Source organism: Asterias amurensis, chromosome 14 (genome assembly GCF_032118995.1).
Source record: "Asterias amurensis chromosome 14, ASM3211899v1".
Lineage (NCBI taxonomy): Eukaryota > Metazoa > Echinodermata > Asteroidea > Forcipulatida > Asteriidae > Asterias > Asterias amurensis.
In genome coordinates, this window is record NC_092661.1 from 8,577,325 (window position 1) to 8,596,351 (window position 19,027).

The 19,027-nt window shown below is 41.0% G+C and overlaps 1 protein-coding gene across 4 annotated transcripts in view; it reads left to right on the forward strand.

Moving 5' to 3' along the window:
• The first annotated feature begins 13,004 nt into the window (after nucleotides 1-13,004).
• LOC139947110 (polyphosphoinositide phosphatase-like) overlaps nucleotides 13,005-19,027 on the forward strand; it is a 32,501-nt gene continuing 26,478 nt past the window's right edge. For 2 of the 4 annotated variants that reach the window (XM_071944949.1, XM_071944953.1), the window contains exons 1-5: nucleotides 13,267-13,355; nucleotides 14,111-14,303; nucleotides 15,648-15,746; nucleotides 16,824-16,959; nucleotides 18,464-18,518. In XM_071944949.1, coding sequence (XP_071801050.1) covers nucleotides 14,247-14,303; nucleotides 15,648-15,746; nucleotides 16,824-16,959; nucleotides 18,464-18,518 — 347 coding nt within the window. In that variant the 5' untranslated portion in view covers nucleotides 13,267-13,355; nucleotides 14,111-14,246. Of the gene's footprint in view, nucleotides 13,141-13,266; nucleotides 13,356-14,110; nucleotides 14,304-15,647; nucleotides 15,747-16,823; nucleotides 16,960-18,463; nucleotides 18,519-19,027 lie in introns of those variants that run through there. The other 2 variants (XM_071944952.1, XM_071944951.1) reach the window with 2 other exon arrangements.

A 19,027-nucleotide genomic window follows, 5' to 3' on the forward strand; every position in this document is an offset into this window, starting at 1 on the left:
ATTGACGCTATAGTTTGCATGTTGATAGAGAAAACATCACCACGAAAATTTGAACTATTTAAACTGTTGACACACCAGAAGAGTTTTCCATAGACCGCTTCTTTCGCATCGACGTTTATAGTTACAGTTTTGGACTTTTATGTCCTATCTTCAATGACGACTTTCTGCAATAAGTTGCTATAAACAGGCTTTGTACCGTTGTCTTATGGAGATTCTTTCTCACTGAGAAGGTTCAGAGGAAAATATCCAACTGGGTGAGCAGGTTCTATAAAACAAGTGGTGATTCGTTGGTGTGAAGTCAAAACTCTTTGAATGTTGCTGCCAGATGTTGTAAATAGTTTTCCATGTTAATATGAACAAATCAACAATAATAATGTTCAGCGAAGATTAACACTGACTGCTTACACGATCTGATTTAAGATACAACTCTCCATTGGTACGTTTGGTGTTCTTCTCAGAGAGACAAAGTCGGCCCAAACGGTTGCATTGCAGACGAGTCGTGATATCTTCCATTTCTGTTTCGCAACCAAGTGTTATCCCGATTTCACCTGCTAGAATGCACACTATCACTTTGATTGGCTAAAAACCAACAATGATTCATGAATAAACATGAACACAAGCTGCCGTCTAACCATTCACACGTCACTAGATTCTGGAATGGCATTAGACCAATCAACTTCAGCCACAAACGATACGTGGTTGGTATTTTGTCTGGATTGAAAATAATTTATACTCTTTACAAAATTAAACCACCAGCAAATTACACGCTCCACATAGATTAATCTGGTATCCATCGACAGAGGCAAGGAACTGACAAACATGATATGTTGTCAAGGTAACGCCTTAGCCAACTCTTTCCTTCGATACTAATTGAAGCTAATTAAAGTCACGTCGCTTCATATTGATATTAAAATCTGCAAGATACGGCCGGCCAAGGTAATTCCAGAAATAAGTCTATTTAATTACCAACACAGTAGTGACGTCTATCATCGTGTTTTGAGTCAGCCACAGAAGTTGCCGGTATAAATCTTTGAAGTGACGTTTAATGGCAGATACGCAACAACAAAAAATCAATTGATTTTCGTAACAAAAGGCTGAGACAGAAACCGAATCAACAAATAACCCTGTTACTACAACATGAATTGTGGCCCCTGTAGATTTGAATATAGCATTATCTTGTGTCCGCAGATATAAACATGAATTTTCTAGTCGAATATGTCGCGGTTAAGCGTTTTGTATGTTAACTCCGAGGCCTCATTCGTGACATATTTAGCTATATACCCGTAGCCAGCGTTAAATATAACTCACATTTCCCTGGAGTTATTTTTAAAAAAAAAACTTAAAAAAACAAAAACATTAAGTTGTCTTTCGCCAAAGCATTGCTTAAGCGATGTAACTTCTAATTTCAATCAAGAAATCAAAGGATGACTCGGACCGATGGTTGTAATTCTTTCAATCCGCTGATTTCGTTTGAGCTCAGAGAGTTTTCCGTTTACGCGCCAAGGTTTATCTGCACCCCCAATTCGACTCGAAGCTTCTACGGTCAAAATGTCACACGTGAAGGAGTGGTCTGCCAGCTATTTTGCAAAGAGCTCTCTCAGCTCTGCTGCATTTAACATCATGCCATTCACGCTTATTTCCCCCAATCCTAGACAGAACTGCACAGTCTTCATCCCCGCTGTTATTTGGCTCTCCAGAATACCAGTTTCTGTAAGTGATATCTACGTTACCCTCTCTACATTTCCATGACCCCTCCACGTCTAGATCATTACAGTCGATCCAACAATGCTCAACATGTTGAAATGTATTTGCGATAAAATTGTTTTCTTGATCTGAGCTTGGTAGAGCAAGTACACCACCCAGCTGTCTACACTCGTCGTTTGCTTCTGACCAGGTAAATGTCGTCTCAGTGATCCTGTAGCATGAGTTTCCCCAGTAATGCCAAGACTCTGGACAGGATGGTTTCTCATACATAAATGTTAAACATTGCTGGTCTCGAGATGCGACTTGTCCAAAATAGCAGTTCTCTATCAAAGCAGTGCAAAATATGAAGAACGCAAAATACATAATGACGCTACCACGCTGCAGAGACACCGTTGCTAAACAAAATGAGTACGAGTTGTAGTTTCTACAATATCATGGTAATTTTACTTGCTTTAAAACCACGGCAGTAGTTGTGATTTTGAATTGTGTTTCTCAGGTTGATGTTTCCGCTAGTTACATGCTCTAATGTTGATGTTTACAATTTAAACCTCTTCAAATCTTGTGCGTGTCCAAACATTAATTTGCTGTAGTTGTCTTCGGGTTGTGTACCGTTGCGATATTATTGTAGATCCGTTCTCCTTAAGAAGTTAAGGCAAACAGCCAACTGGGTGTGGAGTAAACGTCTTCTGGTTGTTACTGACGAGTGTTGTGAATAGTTTCTATGCACTAATTAACAATTTGGCGTAGATTACACACAGTGGCAGCGTATAAACAGAATGATATAAGATGCAGCTCTCCTTAAGTATGAATGGTGTTCTTTTCAAAGAGACAACGTCGACCCAAACGGTTGCATCGCAGCGTAGTTGTGATATCTCCTTTTTTCTGTTTCCCAACCAAGCGTGATCCTAATTTCGCCTGCTGAAATGCGCACACTTTGATTGGCTATTACTAATTATTAATTATGAATAAACATGAACCAACCCTTCGAGAAAAATAAACAACTTAAGAGAGACCTAGGATGGGAAGTGGAAATCAATAGAGGGCCTACTCTCCGTGTTTGCGCGTCCTACCATTGATCTGCTCGTGGCGTGATCAATTAATTAAATTTCACCCGCTCGATGTAGACCTGATTGAAGCACGCCTAGAAAAATTAAGATCTTTATTATTCTCCCTCGCACTTGACAGCGCATGATCAAACACTCACGCTATAAGACAAGGCTGACCGGGTCGATTATAATTTAACTGCCAGGGTTGCGCCAGTAATGATGGAAATAGATTTTTATTGATGGTTATATAAGGTGCACCCTACACGCCCATAGCATACAGTTCAAAATGTTAAATACTCGAACAAATACTGAAGCCTCAAAGCTTTTTCCAGTAAAGGGACAATTGATCATTGACTCTTGAACTTTAACCCTCTGCTCAAGATAGTATATGGGGAGCCCCTGGGCCGTCAACCTATTCCCCCTCCAAGCCAAAACACCCCTACACAAGTGTTGTTTTTCCAAACGTCCGAGCATCAATTAAAAACTTCCCTACACCGCTACCTCGCAGCAAATAGGACCAATTTTTAAGGTCTAATGTCATCCAAAATACATAAAGTTGGAAGCCAACAACCCCCCCCCCCCCGGTCACATTGGGCACACATTTTACACTGAACCCCCCCCCCCTTTTTTTTGGGGGGGGGGGCTCTCAAATCTGCCAAATATAGACACTTTTGAGGGCGGTATACAAAATCTTAAAGGAACACGTTGCCTTGGATCGGTCGAGTTGGTCTTTGAAAAGCGTTTGTAACCGTTTTTTATAAAATACATATGGGTAGAAAGATGTTGTAAAAGTAGAATACAAAGATCCACACAAACATGACTCGAAATTGCGTGGTTTTCCTTTTACCTCGTCGACTAGCACGTCGGCCATTTATGGGGGTCAAAATTTTGACTCCCATAAATGGCCGACCGTGTTAGTTCGCACAGTAGAAGGAAAACCACGCAATTTCGAAGCAAACTTGTGTGGATCATTGTATTCTACTTTTAAAACATCTTTCCAACCATATGCATTATATAAAAAACGTTTACAAACGCTTTTGTTTTGACCAACTCGTCCGATCCAAGGCAACGTGTTCCTTTAAATGAGCTCGACGCTCTGTTTTTCCCATTTACTGAGGCGCACCAATGATTGGTGCTGTAAGTCTTGGTCCGAGACGTCTTAATTGTTAGCCGTTACGCTTAGCAGGGAGCTCTACTATAAACACATAATATGAATATGCCTTGGCTATGGTCAGGCCCCAGATCGATGGAAAGGCCCCAGACCGAAGCTATACTACATGGCAAGAATTCACCACAATCAATCCAAAAATATATCACAGCAAGTGAAATTATTTTTTATTCGACACATGAGGGGGTATAAAATACACCGAAAACTGTGGGTTCGTAATGCAATGATTACAGGGTAATAAAGTTAGTCTGTTTCAGCCAAGGTGTATAGGTGACAACGGCCCCTGGAATTGTTTTTTAGCCCACACCTTTAAGTGAACTTCAGGCCTTGTGTGTCTGGCGACTTGCATATTTTTTTTTAAACCAACGGAGGTCGAGATTATCATTAGCGCCCTACTCGAGGACAGCAGCCGATTCCACCAAACTTTACGCAACTGCGTATTAAAGTCCACTTGCGCAACTTTTATGGCGCATAAACGTTGCACAAGTGGACTTACGCAGTTGCGTAAAGTTTCGTGAAATCGGCTGCTGGCCCGTAACCAGGATTTTTTTTCTTTCTTTTTTTTGTTTCTTTCTTTTTAGGGGGGGGGGTGGGGTGGCGTTGAATATAAAAAAGGTACATCGGCGCGTAGGGGTTAGACGTTGGGCGTGTGATGGGATAAAGTAGCAGCTTGGCCCACAAGCGAAGTGAAGGTCGTGAAATTGCGTTTTGGACGATCTTTCCCCTTAATTTCTGCCCTAAATAATTAAAGTGTTTTCATCAACAGCAAATTTTATGAATTAGTAATTTGAGGATGGGTTTTATAGAAATGGCCAGGCATGAGAATATTCCGGTTTTAACTGGAATTCGGGTGTTTTCAAATGTGTGGTCTTCAAGTCCAGTGTGAATTTGATGTACAAAAACATTGGGGGGTGGTTGTATGGAATTTGTAAGTCCGCCCCAAACAACTTCTGGTGATGATGTAATTAATTTAACCCAACATAGCTGTTTGTATTGAAAACTACTCGGGAAGTGGATAAGCTGTTGAAATTTAGTAGAAGTCTTAGGTTGATAATCATACTAAATATGTTCTATAAACCTGATTATTACTATGCTTGAAAGTATAGGAACAAATTACCCAAACTCATCAGGGAATCATCTTCTATTATTATAATTACAAGGAATTAAATGTGTAACACTCATCTCAACAGATAATTACTCTATCGTAGAAGAGAAAACGTTTGATTCAACTGAAAAAACACTTATTTTTTGTCTGTATTCAATTACAGGTACACTGCACTTTTTGTTAATCTTGGACTGTGGTGCAGAAACTTAGTGGTATTAGTAATTTAACCTAACAATGCTGTTCTAAATGTCAAACTACTTTTGGCACTATTCTGAATGTCTGCTCTAGTGCTGCCGCTATTTCTCTGATGTCTTTAGAATGATTCTCTTTCTCCTGCAATAGTCACGGGACAAAAATCTTTTTCTCACAAACACTCACATTCGTCTTAAAGGCAGTGGACACTATTGGTAATTACTCAAAATAATTATTGGCATAAAACCTCACTTGGTAACAAGTAATGGGGAGAGGTTGAAAGTATAAAACATTGTGAGAAACGGCTCCCTCTGAAGTGGCGTAGTTTTCGAGAAAGAAGTAATTTTCCACGGGTTTGATTTCGAGACCTCAGATTTCGAATTGGAGGTCAAGAAATCAAGCATCTGAAAGCACACATCATCGTGTGACCAGGGTGTTCTTACTTTCATTATTATCTCGCAACTTCGACGACCAATTGAGCTCAAGTTTTCACAGGTTTGATATTTTATGCATATGTTGAGATACACCAAGTGAGAAGACTGGTGTTTGACAATAATACCAATAGTGTTCTTAACTTAAGATGGGTTGATTGCCACCGTTATTTGGATTGTACTCTTATTGCGTCCCTCTACTTACCCCCCCCCCCCCTTCACCCCTTACACCACGCTACAGCAAACCATGTAGCAAACCTAGCCTGAACATCTGACGTCACACTTCGAGGCGCGTGTTCTATGGCGGACGTGATTAAGTGTATTATAACACCCCTTACAAATGTTCTGCCTTCATTGGTTTAAAGCGCGTCACACGATGTCTTAGTTTTACTAGACACGGCGGCCGTGTGATAGTGCATCGTTTGCCGTGTGATAGTCCGACGACTATCACACAGTGTGCAGTACCAAGACGTCTTTTTTAACCACCTCGAACCCAATCAGTTGGGCATCTGTGTATCTGAAATGCGCGTACGAACGTTACGTGCATGAGGATGATGAATAGTCTGTTGGGGTGTGCGTCTCGGGAAAATAGAACGCTCCGGGGATCACCTTGGGGGTCGTAGTGTTAACCATAGCATTGAAAGCAGTCAATACTATTTGGGCATCTATGGAAAACCGCGCTTTTATAACCTTGCACTCGTTCAAAAAAGGACGTGAAATAAATTAAGTTTTGAAATACGAAAAAAATAAAATAATAATTAACCCCACTAGTATGATCACCGGACCGAAAAAAATGCCGTTAGAAAATGTTCAGCCCGATCTTTACGGGCGCCTGGGAGTTTTTCTAACACAAACAGACACGTTACTTGCATTAGTATAGATACACAGTGTTACCGAGCAAACCTTTATCGTATTTCACCATGCTAAGTTTCAAATCCTATACTTACTTGTTATGATTTATGAAAGGGCAAACCCCCAAAGTCATTTAGTTCTCTCACAAATTGTTTAAAGACGATATGACGTAATTATAATGAAGCATACGTTGACTCGCAGTTGCTGGGTTTATAAGTTAAGGCAGACGGCACATTCACTCCAAACGTGTAACTTACCAATAGTCGAGATCAATATTACTAAATAGTCATAATGTCGGTGATAATGTCGATCACTAAAACAATCTGTTCTTAGTTTACTTTGCAGTCAAACCATTTTTTCTCTCTTTCGGTCAGTTATGCTGGTATTTAATTGTCAGTTGTTGAAATAGTAACAAGAATTATCCATCTCAATATCCTCTATATCAGCTTCCTCACGAGTGACGTTATTGAGCTGGCAGATCTTCTCTTTGCTGCTGCGTCCAAGTAGTACATTGAAGGAGCGACATCGAGGCTCATCCCGGCACGCTGAGCCACACGCGACCACGCCCTTGATCGGTAACTTCTTGATGACGTGACCGGTCAGGCAGTTGGATTTGAAGCGGCCGTTTGTCTCTGTTTGCAGGCAGTACATGCTGATTGGCGGGGCGGTTGGTGCTGTGACGGCAGGGCGCTGACAGAGCACGTACTCCAGCCAGGTACACGAACCATCCATCCACCGACCACTGAGTGAAGGATTCATCACGGCACAATCTTCACCTCTCACATTGTTGGGTTCTTCTGGACCCCAGTGGACGAAACTACATTCTTCGCCTCCTTCACCAGGCTGCACCCACTTACCTTCTTGCTCCCTATCAGTGCAGCCAACCCAGAATTCACCTCCTTCGACTTTATTGACCATGTCCCAGAAAAGCTGTTGCTCTATGAGTGACGTAGGGACTGCCACTCGGCTGCTCAGAGCGGTACAGGTGTCGACTGCGTCATTAAAAGTCATTTTCTCACTCACTGACTTGTAGCATGACTCGCCAAACATCACCCACTCAGAGGGGCAGATCAAACCTTCATTGCAGCTCGATACAACGAAATAAAAGGCAACTGCGAATAACAAAATTAAGGTTTTCATGATTGACGTCAAAAAGAATACAAGACAGATGTACAAGACTCGCTGATGGAGATAAATCGACAATGTGATAACACTGACGGCTTCGCTAGAAAACCCCAACTTGCCTGAACGGCGCTGTGGCTACTTTGGTACCATCGGTAGGCTATTCATAATCAGCATCTTGTGTTTTCAAGTATCTGCGTCACGTTGCTACTGGTGATCTTTCTTCTGATCTTTTCTAGCGTGTCTTATCTGTCCATTATTATAGCCTAGATATTCAACAAAACGATATTAACGCCAAACTTGCAAATTTTAATTTAATTACTTGGATAATTGCGGGTTAGCCATCGTGTCGTGTACGGGCGTGGAGGCCTTGACCGGAGAGATCAATCTACTAAACCCGAGACCATTACATACGTCTCTGGTGTAAATAATTCACTAATTCATTAAAGGAACACGTTGCCTTGGATCGGACGAGTTGGTCAAAACAAAAGCGTTTGTAACCGTTTTTTATGAAATGCATATGGTTGGAAAGATGTTTTAAAAGTAGAATACAATGATCCACACAAGTTTGCCTCGAAATTGCGTGGTTTTCCTTCTACTGTGCGAAGTAACATGGTCGGCCATTTATGGGAGTCAAAATTTTGACCCCCATAAATGGCCGACGTGTTAGTCGACGAGGTAAAAGGAAAACCACGCAATTTCGAGGCATGTTTGTGTGGATCATTGTATTCTACTTTTACAACATCTTTCTACCCATATGCATTTTATAAAAAACGGTTACAAACGCTTTTCAAAGACCAACTCGACCGATCCAAGGCAACGTGTTCCTTTAATAAAGTAAATGGTTCTTACAGGTTAGCCACTTCAGCCTATTGGTTTATTAACACTCCATCCAACCAACCTGTACACGGGTTTGTATTTTGGATCTAAGTGACGTATCCGCACTGATAAGACATTGTGCTTTTCAGAACCAGTGATTTCATCGCAATCATCGGACCCACTTCATACACTTTTTGTTTTTAATAAATCTGGGAGATCGCGTCAACTCAAATCCAACACTAATCGTCATCGCCTCTCCTTCTTACCCAGAGCAATTTCTTATTTTAACAACAATTTATTAGAAATTATTTTTTTCCCCTTTTTTTTCCCTTGTGGTTTATATTGATAACAATTTATTAGATAACTTGCTTCGTACTTCCCAATCCATGTCACCTCTGGCCTCTCCCTCGTTCCCATGTATTGTCTTCCCACCCCTCCCCCTTTTCTTTCCAAATCATCCTTAGTTTAGTTTCTGTTTTGATGTATACTTTAATTCCGATGTATTTTAAAACTATTTGTTTGTGCAATGTGATATTATTATATAATTGTTGCTGTTTTAATGTATGCGGTTCATGTATGTTTTGTGCTATTTTTAATAACTGTATTTTAATGTGCAAATCGAGAAAGTGATTTTCATTCTGGGCATGACGAATAAAGAATTGAATTGAATTAAATTGAATTAAATTGACGTCATGGATAAACGTGCAGTGACATAGCTTTACATAGTTTGTTTAGATTGGTCCAAGCTGATGTGGGTGCAGCTGACAAACATCACCTCGGACCAATCAAAACACAGATATAGAAAGCTTACTTTCGGTCGTCTGCATGCACTGCCAACGTGTGTATTGTGTACATTACGTTGGTATGTAGGATTCGTCTGTAAACGAGACGCATGTAGGTGAAAGGTCAAGATGGACGGAGATTAACCTACGCTAGAGGTCACTCTCTGGCGTTATTCATAAGCCTCGGGGTGTTACGTCAGATGTTCAGGCTATGGCGTAACTAAGGGTGCGTTCGTTTAGCTTCCCTGGGTCGACCCCGGTGTGTGGCGGTTTTTTCTTCCAGGACGAACGTGGGTAATTATCTGCACACGTTCGTCCTAGAAAAAAAACCGTCCCACACTGGGGTCGACCCAGGGAAGCTAAACGAACGCACCCTAAATGAGGTTGGGGAGGAGGCACTTGGGCAAAAGAAATTATTGAGATGGCGGCAAACTAGTACGACACACACGGGCAACCTTGACAATTTTAAGCGGAGATCGAGCAGCCCGACTCAAACAAAACAAAAAAGACAAACGTAAGCTTGTAACGGTTATCTGAAATGCTCCTACTTTAAAAGGGGATACACTTGAAATACGCCACACTTTAGCCAGATTTACTACAGTTTACAAAGAAACTCACTCCATAACTCTGTTCAGCATTAGTCATGTTATGTGCAACCAAGGGAATGGACAAACAACTTGGCAAAATCTTTTAATACGATATCATCAAACAAAGACTGTTGCAGAGTGAGTTTCTTTGTATTTTATTTTGATTGCCTGTGTTTTGTGTTATTTTATTAATTTCCAAATAAATACTACGAAATACCAATGCAGAGAAAACTACCACCCCGCCAATCAGCCTCCACTGCCTGCAAGCAGACACCAACGGCCGATTCGTATCCATCCGTTGAATTGTTTGGGTGTACTATTTTGTTTTCTCTACAACAACAGCACATTTTACTACTTTCACGATTGTCAAATACTTCAAAGACGCCTCACCATAGACTTTATACTAAAGAAAGCTGGGTTCTGGAGTAGTATACACATCCCCGGCAGTCTAGGAGACAATTATACAGAATAGCTGCCAAAAATTACCTTTCATTCATTCATTATAACATGTATTTCCATATCACAGACTTAATTTTACTGATGAGATCGCTCTTCTATAGTCCAGCTTACCGCGGGCCCAGGGAGGAACTATACTGCTACCCAGGACGGCCGGATCAGCAGAAAAGGATAATTATTTGGCTAATTTATCAGTGGACCCAAGACAGAATACATCACATCACTGTGACCCCTAACCTGCACCACAAGTCTATCCAGACTAATCAAGCATGTGACTGATGGTGGCAACCAGCGCACCATATCTCAAAAGACGCAAGGCATTTGCTTGGACAGCTTTTTGGAAGTTGGAGCAGCTGTGGAGGAGCCCCTCCTTACCCATTGCCACCAAAGTGATGTTGTTCAACACCACATGCATCACAGTTCTACTCTATGGACGTGTGACTCTTGGGTCATCCTCCAAAGACATGGAAAGTGAACTAAAATGTTTTTACCACCAGTTGCTATCGCATTATGCTCAACATCAAGCGTCCCTTGTCACCATCAATATGCCACCATCTACTCTGATATAAAACCCTCTTGTGGAGCGTGTATGAAGTCGTCAGCTGAAGTTCCTTGATGGGCACGTACTCCGATGCCAGATGATGAACCTGTTAAGATACACACTCTATACACCGACCCTTTGGGAAAAGAAGACCAGGAATGCAACACACATCATTCCTGGTTTAACGACTGTTTGAAGATGACGAAGGCATGCTGCGACTATTAGACAAATCTCAACACTTGCACAAGATCGTCGTCGTTGGAAGAAACTTCAAGTGTAGACGCCTAGTGCTCCGCAGGCGAAGGATGATGATGATGATTGACCACAGTTTACAGAAACTCACTCCATAACTCTTAATATGCAGCACTTTTTGTTTTCGTTGAACCTTAAAGGAACACGTTGCCTTGGATCGGTCGAGTTGGTCTTTGAAAAGCGTTTGTAACCGTTTTTTATAAAATGCGTATGGGTAGAAAGATGTTATAAAAGTAGAATACAATGATCTACACAAATTTGCCTCGAAATTGCGTGGTTTTCCTTTTACCTCGTCGACTAATACGTCGGCCATTTATAGGGGTCAAAATGTTGACTCCCATAAATGGCCGACCACGTTAGTTCGCACAGTAGAACGAAAACCACGCAATTTGGAGGCAAACTTGTGTGGATCATTGTATCTTTTAAAACATCTTTCCAACCATATGCATTTTATAAAAAACGGTTACAAACGCTTTTGTTTTGACCAACTCGTCCGATCCAAGGCAACGTGTTCCTTTAGGGAATAGACCAACAACTCGACAAATTTACTAAATTATAATGTTAATACAATCTGTCATCAAACAAAGACTTCAAACCGTTACTTATTGTATCCATGCACAATACTCTCATCAGCACAGGATAGCCCGTTTGACACTATTTAATAGTCACATTACATTCTAGGCCTTTTTATAATTTAATGTTGGTTTCTCGTCAGAGAATCATCGGCTTTATACGCATTATTATGTTTACGCTTTTCTAAAACCATCACCAAGCCTAACAATATTATTATAAAAATACAACAGTTCAAACACGGGAGTTGACAGTAAACTTGCTTTGGTCAAATCCAGATACATGAATAGACTTATTTTTGGAGTAACCTTGGCCGTATCTTGCAGAGTTTGATACCAATAATTATGATGCGACGTGACTTTATAATGAGCTTGCAGTTTGTATCGATGGAAAGAGTGGATGAGTTATTTACCTTGACATCATCCTGTTTGTCAGATGTTTGCCGGAGTCAGATGCATATGTGTCCGCCATGCAATACTGTCCGCTCCGGACACTTTTGCATAATGCAATCGTGTCCAGGGCTATGCAAAAACCGTCCCGCAGTTGGTATACATGACTGGTCATGTATGTGCGCGCGTACGTGCTTGCCCTGAACCTACGTAATTAATGCAGCGTGGATATTCACGTATTATGATTGCAGCGAATACCCAACGGCCGAACATACATGTCATTCGTACCATGCACCTAGCTTGTAAAAAAAAGGGCAAACGTGTACCGTCGATCAAGGTCGTTTAATTTACTGCAAGGACGATTTTGCACGGGGCGGACACAACTGAATATGCAAATGTGTCCGGGCGGACACAATTGCATTATGCAGCAGCGTCCGGGCGCACACGATTGCATTATGCAAAACGTCCGGCAGACATTATTGCAATGTACAGGAACAAAATCGCTATCCGGTAATAAACGTGTCGTGTACTGGCCGTCATTTTCGAGCACTTGAGGGCGCTGCACCCCAAAAGTTCAAGTTTGATAATATTGTTTATTGTCTGTCTGTTGTGTTCTAGATCAATGTCAAAATAAATATAATTAGTAATACCAAATGAGAATACAGTTTGTTTGAATACTTGTTAAAGTTCATTCGAAATTTTTGCTAAAACTTAAAAAATACTTTACAGTTCGAGTCTGCCCAATCTCATAATGAGCGCACAATATTTGCGCATAATTTTAGGCCGTGTCCGAAACGACGACTTCGGCTACAGCTACGTCTAGATCAGCGCGTCTGCCAGTGTTGAAGAATAGGCAGACGCGCGCGATCTAGCCGTAGCTGTAGCCGAAGTCGCCGTTTCGGACGGCATCATCGTGCGTAATTTTGAGATTGAGCAAATCCCTAAACTGCGCGCGAAGTAAACAAAATCAAGGGGCTGCAAAACTGGGTGTCGTGCTTGAATTGACGTGAGTGGTGTGAACATTTCCTGTCTCAAGTTGTGTCTTCGTATCTGCTCTAACACCCCGTGACATCGCATGTGTAAACGTGAAATACTGACATGGCAGTGGTGTAGGAAAAGTTTCCGTATGGCGCCACCACTTTTTCATTCGAAATAAAATAATATAGTATCTAATTTACCTGTTTGATATATCCCTTTTTGTAAAAATGAGTGAAAAAGTGGTGGCGCCATACGGAAAGTTATCCGTGGTGTAATCAACGACATGAAGTGTTTCTGATTAAAACGTGATCATCAACCTTATAAATGAGAGTTATTCAAGAAACAAGTCATGATCGAGCCGGTAAGGAAACGTGTGTGAGTCTAGACACGTACATACGTACCCACAGTCAGTGACCAGTGACAGTGTTGTGCCCTATCTATATAAATTGTTTTAATTACTGACTCTTAATAAGGGAATAAAAAGGGTAGCCTTGGAAACGGCCGTTTAAAACCGGCGGTCGTTGCCGTGTGATAAAGGCCTGAGCTGAAGGCGAGGGCCTTTAATTATACCGCACGGCAACGACCCTGCAAATGCAAGGTTTTAAAATAAACAGCCGTTTAAAGAACAAGTCACTACACTACTCTTTTGTTCCCATTTGTAAATTCCTTTTTGGTTAAAAGGCGTAATAAAGTAAAAAACTCTGACAAACTTATCCGTTCCGACGTGCTTGAGCTCTGTTTGAGTCTGTGTGTTGCATTGTTATGGACTGAGACGACAGTTTCCGGATCCGTTCGTGGGTGAAATTGCGTGGTTTTCCTTTTACTTTGCGAACTAACCTTGTCGGCCCTTTATAAGTTTATGGGAGTCAAAAACTCGACTCCCATAAATGGCCGACCGTGTTAGTCGACGAGGTAAAAGGAAAACCACGCAGTTTCCAGTGATACTTGTCATGCTTGTGTGAATGATTATATTCTACTTTTAAAATATCTTTCTAATCAATGCATTTTATAACAAGCGGTTACAAACGCTTTTCAAAGACAGCGTGTTCCTTTAAATGGTTCAATAATAATATGAAGCATTTATATAGCGTTCTTTCTTTTTCTCCCTTAACACAGTTCGGGTTGCTCATCCTAGGACTTTAAGAACCATAAATACCTGTATCGTTTATTAGGCCCTACTCTGAACTAATCGATCCGGCATCCGTCCAAGCTACAGTCCTTGCTTTATGGAGACTTTGTCTTTGACAGCAATATGGCAAACATCAAGATTTGCAACTTACAGAAAATTGTTCTGTATGAAACCAAAGCGGTAAGTTATTTTGTAATTTTATATGAGTTTCAGGTTGGGACTGTAATTATTATAATTTACAAAAAATGGTTTTTGGCCTGACGTTTCGACCCTAGCAGAGTCTTTCTCGAAGGCTAAATGACAACACAACAAACATGAACAGGTAACTTAGCCGACCCTTCAAGTTTTGATATCGGAGTCCAATATTATAAGTTATCACACAAGCGCGAGTGGAATACAGAAAAATATAGTGCTTCTGCGTCCCATATCCAAATAGGCCTAAGCCCTAAGGCTGAGTTGGATATGGGACGCAGGCTTGCTATTTTTCTTGTTTTCCACGAGCGCGTGTGTTAACGTATTTATCTTCAAGCAAACTTGGCGCGTGACCTAGAACACGCAAGACGTAGGTAGTGATATTAGACGTGCAATATAGGTTTATATCACCATTCCTTTCTGCAAATCTGATGTGAGGATTGGCACGTACTTGAAGATAATGGTAATTTTTAGACAGTTTGCAAACGATTCAAGGTTAAATGTCACAGTGGACAAGGTTGGTGTCTACTATGGTGTCGTTCGTGTTGTTTAGATTTTTCAGAGTGTCGGTTGGAAAAGTGTCTGAGCCTATTTTGTGTAGTTGTCAACCAATTTCAAATGACAAGAATCTGTGTAGTGATGAAGGGCCATCTTGTTCTTGGGTGAGATTATTAACTCTTTTCCGCTTTCAACTCAGTGCTCAAAATTTATGCTTGGAAGGTGCTTGGAAGTTTGAGCGCAAGTTGCAGACGGCAGCGATTGTTTGAAGTAAACAAATCTGCCCCTTGAAAAAAGTGGTGCATATTTAAATGAAGGTGCTCATAACAGCTGCCTACTAACATGGGCCCTATTTCATGGCTCTGTTTACCGTAAGCAAATAATCAGTGTTACGGAAGCAGTGAAATTCTGCGCTTACTTTAAGCATATTTTACGGGTTAGTGGGGAATTTTGGCTTGTACTCCATGATACTAGGCATTCTCGCTTACAAGGCTAGCGCAGAGATTCTGGTGATCATAAAGGCAGAATTTGGCGATTTAATGTGTGGTTACATGGTACATGTTCATTGAAAACGAAGGGGTTACATGTAGTTACTTTTTCAAAAATAAATAATGTGCATGTACGCTTATGAATTACCATGTAATGATAGGCCTAATAATAATAGACCCTTGCATTGGCTGGGAGGTCAACAAATTTAGTCTTGCACGCGTGATCGCACTGGAACTCTCAGCCAATAAAAGGTCTTCATTGACCTCACAGAGGGCGCTGTTTTGGCTTGTGACATCATGCCTGATTATAACAGGACTTACTCACTTTTTAATTATTCTTTTCTAGCGATTCTATGTGGTTGGATCTAACAACTCTGAGGACCTATTTAAGGTACTAAAGATTGACAGGACAGAACCCACTGAGCTACACGTCAATGATGATAAGGTAAGTTACTAATAATGTGGTCTTTACAACAAGTTGCATACCATAAATAGTCAGGGTTGAGAAGGTGGGTTTGTCCTCGTGGAATCATGGCTGAAAAGGAAGACATTCATTTATTTTGGTTTTCAAAATTTAGTTCAGGGCTCTCCCTTAACGGGAAGGTACACGTTTGGTAATTACTCAGAACAAATATTAACTATAAAACATTGTGAGAAACGGCTCGCTCTGAAGTAGCATAGATTTTGAGAAACAGGTTATCTCTTACTAAAATAATAAAAGATTTATAGCTAGAAGTCTTTTATTCCTATGTGAAAGCACCCAAAATCGTCCAACAAGGGTGTTTTTTCTTTCATAATTTTCTCGCAACTTCGATGACCGATTGAGCCCAAATTTTCACAGGCTTGTTATTTTATGCTTATGAAGGGATACACCAAGTGAAAACACTGGTGTTTGACAGTTACCAAATGTGTACAATGCCTTTAACACTAGCCCGGCGTACATTGTCTAGTAAAACCTTGCCCTGTGTACTACTATGCAATGTGCTTGTGAGACTGCTCGCCCTCACCAGACTTCTGTTCTCAAGACTACAGTCCCATTTAATGGGGAGTAGTAGTCTGCAACCAGCAGCTTCGCGCGAGAGTAGTGATTTCGCGAGAGCATTATTCGATCGGCTCGCAGAAACCTGAATCATTGTGCCACCACCACAACCGGTCTATCTCACTGTGGCAGACTGTAAAGGACTTGTCCACAAGTCTAGGGTGGGGTTTGAAGTGATTGGAAGTCCTCATGGTAAGGACATGGAAGTTTCGAGCAAAATAAGTTAATTCACCTTTCTCTTTCTTTTGGGAAAAATTCATTGAATAACCTTGGAGGTAAGAAGGAAATTAAAAATGTTTGCCCAGGGGTGGATTTCACAAGACTATTCTTATCTCGAGCTAGGAGGAGTTACTCGTCCTAACTTAGAACTAACCTTTAATTTTAAATACCTCCCAGGTCATGTCCTAAGTTAGGACTAATCCTAAGTTCTTTTGTGAAATCGACCTCTGCACTATTTACTAAAATTGTTTACATTGTTTTTAGTTGGAGTACAGTCGTTCAGAGATTCAGGATCTCCTTCGTACGCTGGAGGTCGGCAATCGGACCAAGCCGTCCAAGCCACAGAGTCAAAAGAGCACAGCTGGCCTGGCAAGAACTATCTCGGCCTTCGGCATTCTTGGTGAGTATTTCAACAAAGAACTATATTTTCACAGTAGATTGCTATTTGGTCAGAGTCTTTGTTGAGACCAAATTCACGAACGCTAGGATTTCTTGAGTTAGGACGAGTAACTCTTCCTTATTTAGGATGGGTTTATTGCAGCCTAACGCCTATGGATACGGAGCTTAACGCGTCTTAAGTCCTAAGATTTAAGACGAGTATTTAATTTTGGTTTTACCCTTTCACAGACGATGTATTATAACGCTGTTATATGTACTCGGTACTTTCCTGAGTTCTGTGAAAAAAAGTCACAGCTACATGTATATTACTCGGGTGTGATACAAAACCCACAACCTTTGCAATTCTAGAGCAGTGTCGTACCAACTAGACTACCGAGAATGCTCAATAGCTCTTCGAACTAACTAAATAGCTCACAGAATTCGTGGAAAGTGCGGAGTATATACATGTAGTGCTAACATACATCGGTGCAAGCTTGGTTAAACCAAAATTAATATTCTTTATCCTCGATGCAAATTTAACACCTAATGAAGCTGAAGTGGCATAGATTTTGTTTAGTTGCTCATAGACTCTGGATCCTCTAGGAATGCTGGAGGTTGGCAATCATACCAAGTTGACCAAGTCACCAAGTTGACCAAGTCAAATGAGCAAAGCTGGCCTTCTACAATCTTGGTGCGTGGTATGGGTGTCTAGTGCATAACGTACTCCCTCTCGCCACTGTGCCCCTGGTTCGATTCCTGGCTAATATGACACACTCTCATCTTAGGTACCTTCTGGAGTGCAAAGACAAAACAAAAAAGGGAAAATAAAAGGACTCCATAGGGAATTTTCTGTAGAAAGTCTATGGGAAAATCTCTCCTGTGCCATGGGGGTTGTTTTTCCGGGGCTCTCCAGTTTTCCTCTTTCGATTCCTGACTGTGCCTTGTGGAATGGGTTAGTGTGGCTGGCTGCTAAACCAAAGTCATCTTTATACATGCCTGTGGTTCAAACACGTAGTGAATGTGTTCTTCGCAATTCAGCTTCTCAGCTACGAGTAAGGATGAAAAGATTCCCAAATTACCATAGTTTTGATTTAAACCAATGATGTTAAAGTCCAAGCATTCTGGAGTGCGTTTTGGCGACCCCAACCAAAAACTGTTTCTGACGTCATAACCAAAACGGTAACCGAGCTCACAACTCGGTTATCGTTCAGTCTGAACAGCAGAACCAACGACTAACAACAAAAACAGTTTTTGGTTGGGGTCACCAAAACGCACTCCAGGTCAACTTTAGTTTGCTTTGTTTTGCAAAGTGGAGCTATTCGTGTGTTTGTTGTATTTGGGCCAGTTTAGGCCAGAATACATGTACATTTGTACATCAGGGAGATGGTAGGGCTGTCCAAAGTTTTCAATGTTTCATGGTCATGCGAAGAGTTCCGACAGTTGTTGTGTTGATGGTAAGGGGGGGGGGGTATAAATGATGCTTCAGCAATTGATGGATTCATTGAAGATTCTTCTTTCTTTGACAGGTTTTGTGAAATTTCTGGAGGGTTATTACATCATACTTGTGACAAAAAGGAGAAGGTAAATTTATTTACCTTTTTTTAAATTAATTATTCCATTCCAAATGCAGTATTGCAGGTGCCAATCAAAATAATCAGTGTAGACTGTATCGAATATGACATGACCATTCAAATACCTGTCCCACAACATTGTTGTACCCGTTCAGACGCACATACAGCCTGCCCTACATTATGGCCACTTTCATAGCAACAAAGGGTATTGACAATTATGGCTGAAACGCGGTTCATTTATTCTTTGAGGTATTTAAGGAACTTATCAACACGTATCAGTCGCTGCTTTCAGATATGGCCTGACTACAGCATTTGGGGTTGACCAAAGGAAAAATTGAGTAGACCGGGACTTGAACCAATGACCTGCAAATGAACAAGATGCGCGCAGCATTTACACAGTGTAAATTTTGTAATTTTTTCCCAACGTAATTTTGTGTTAGTTAAATGGCCTGACGTTTCGACCCTAGCAGGGGTCAAAACCTCAGGCCATTTACTATTTTCTGCATTTATACCATCGGT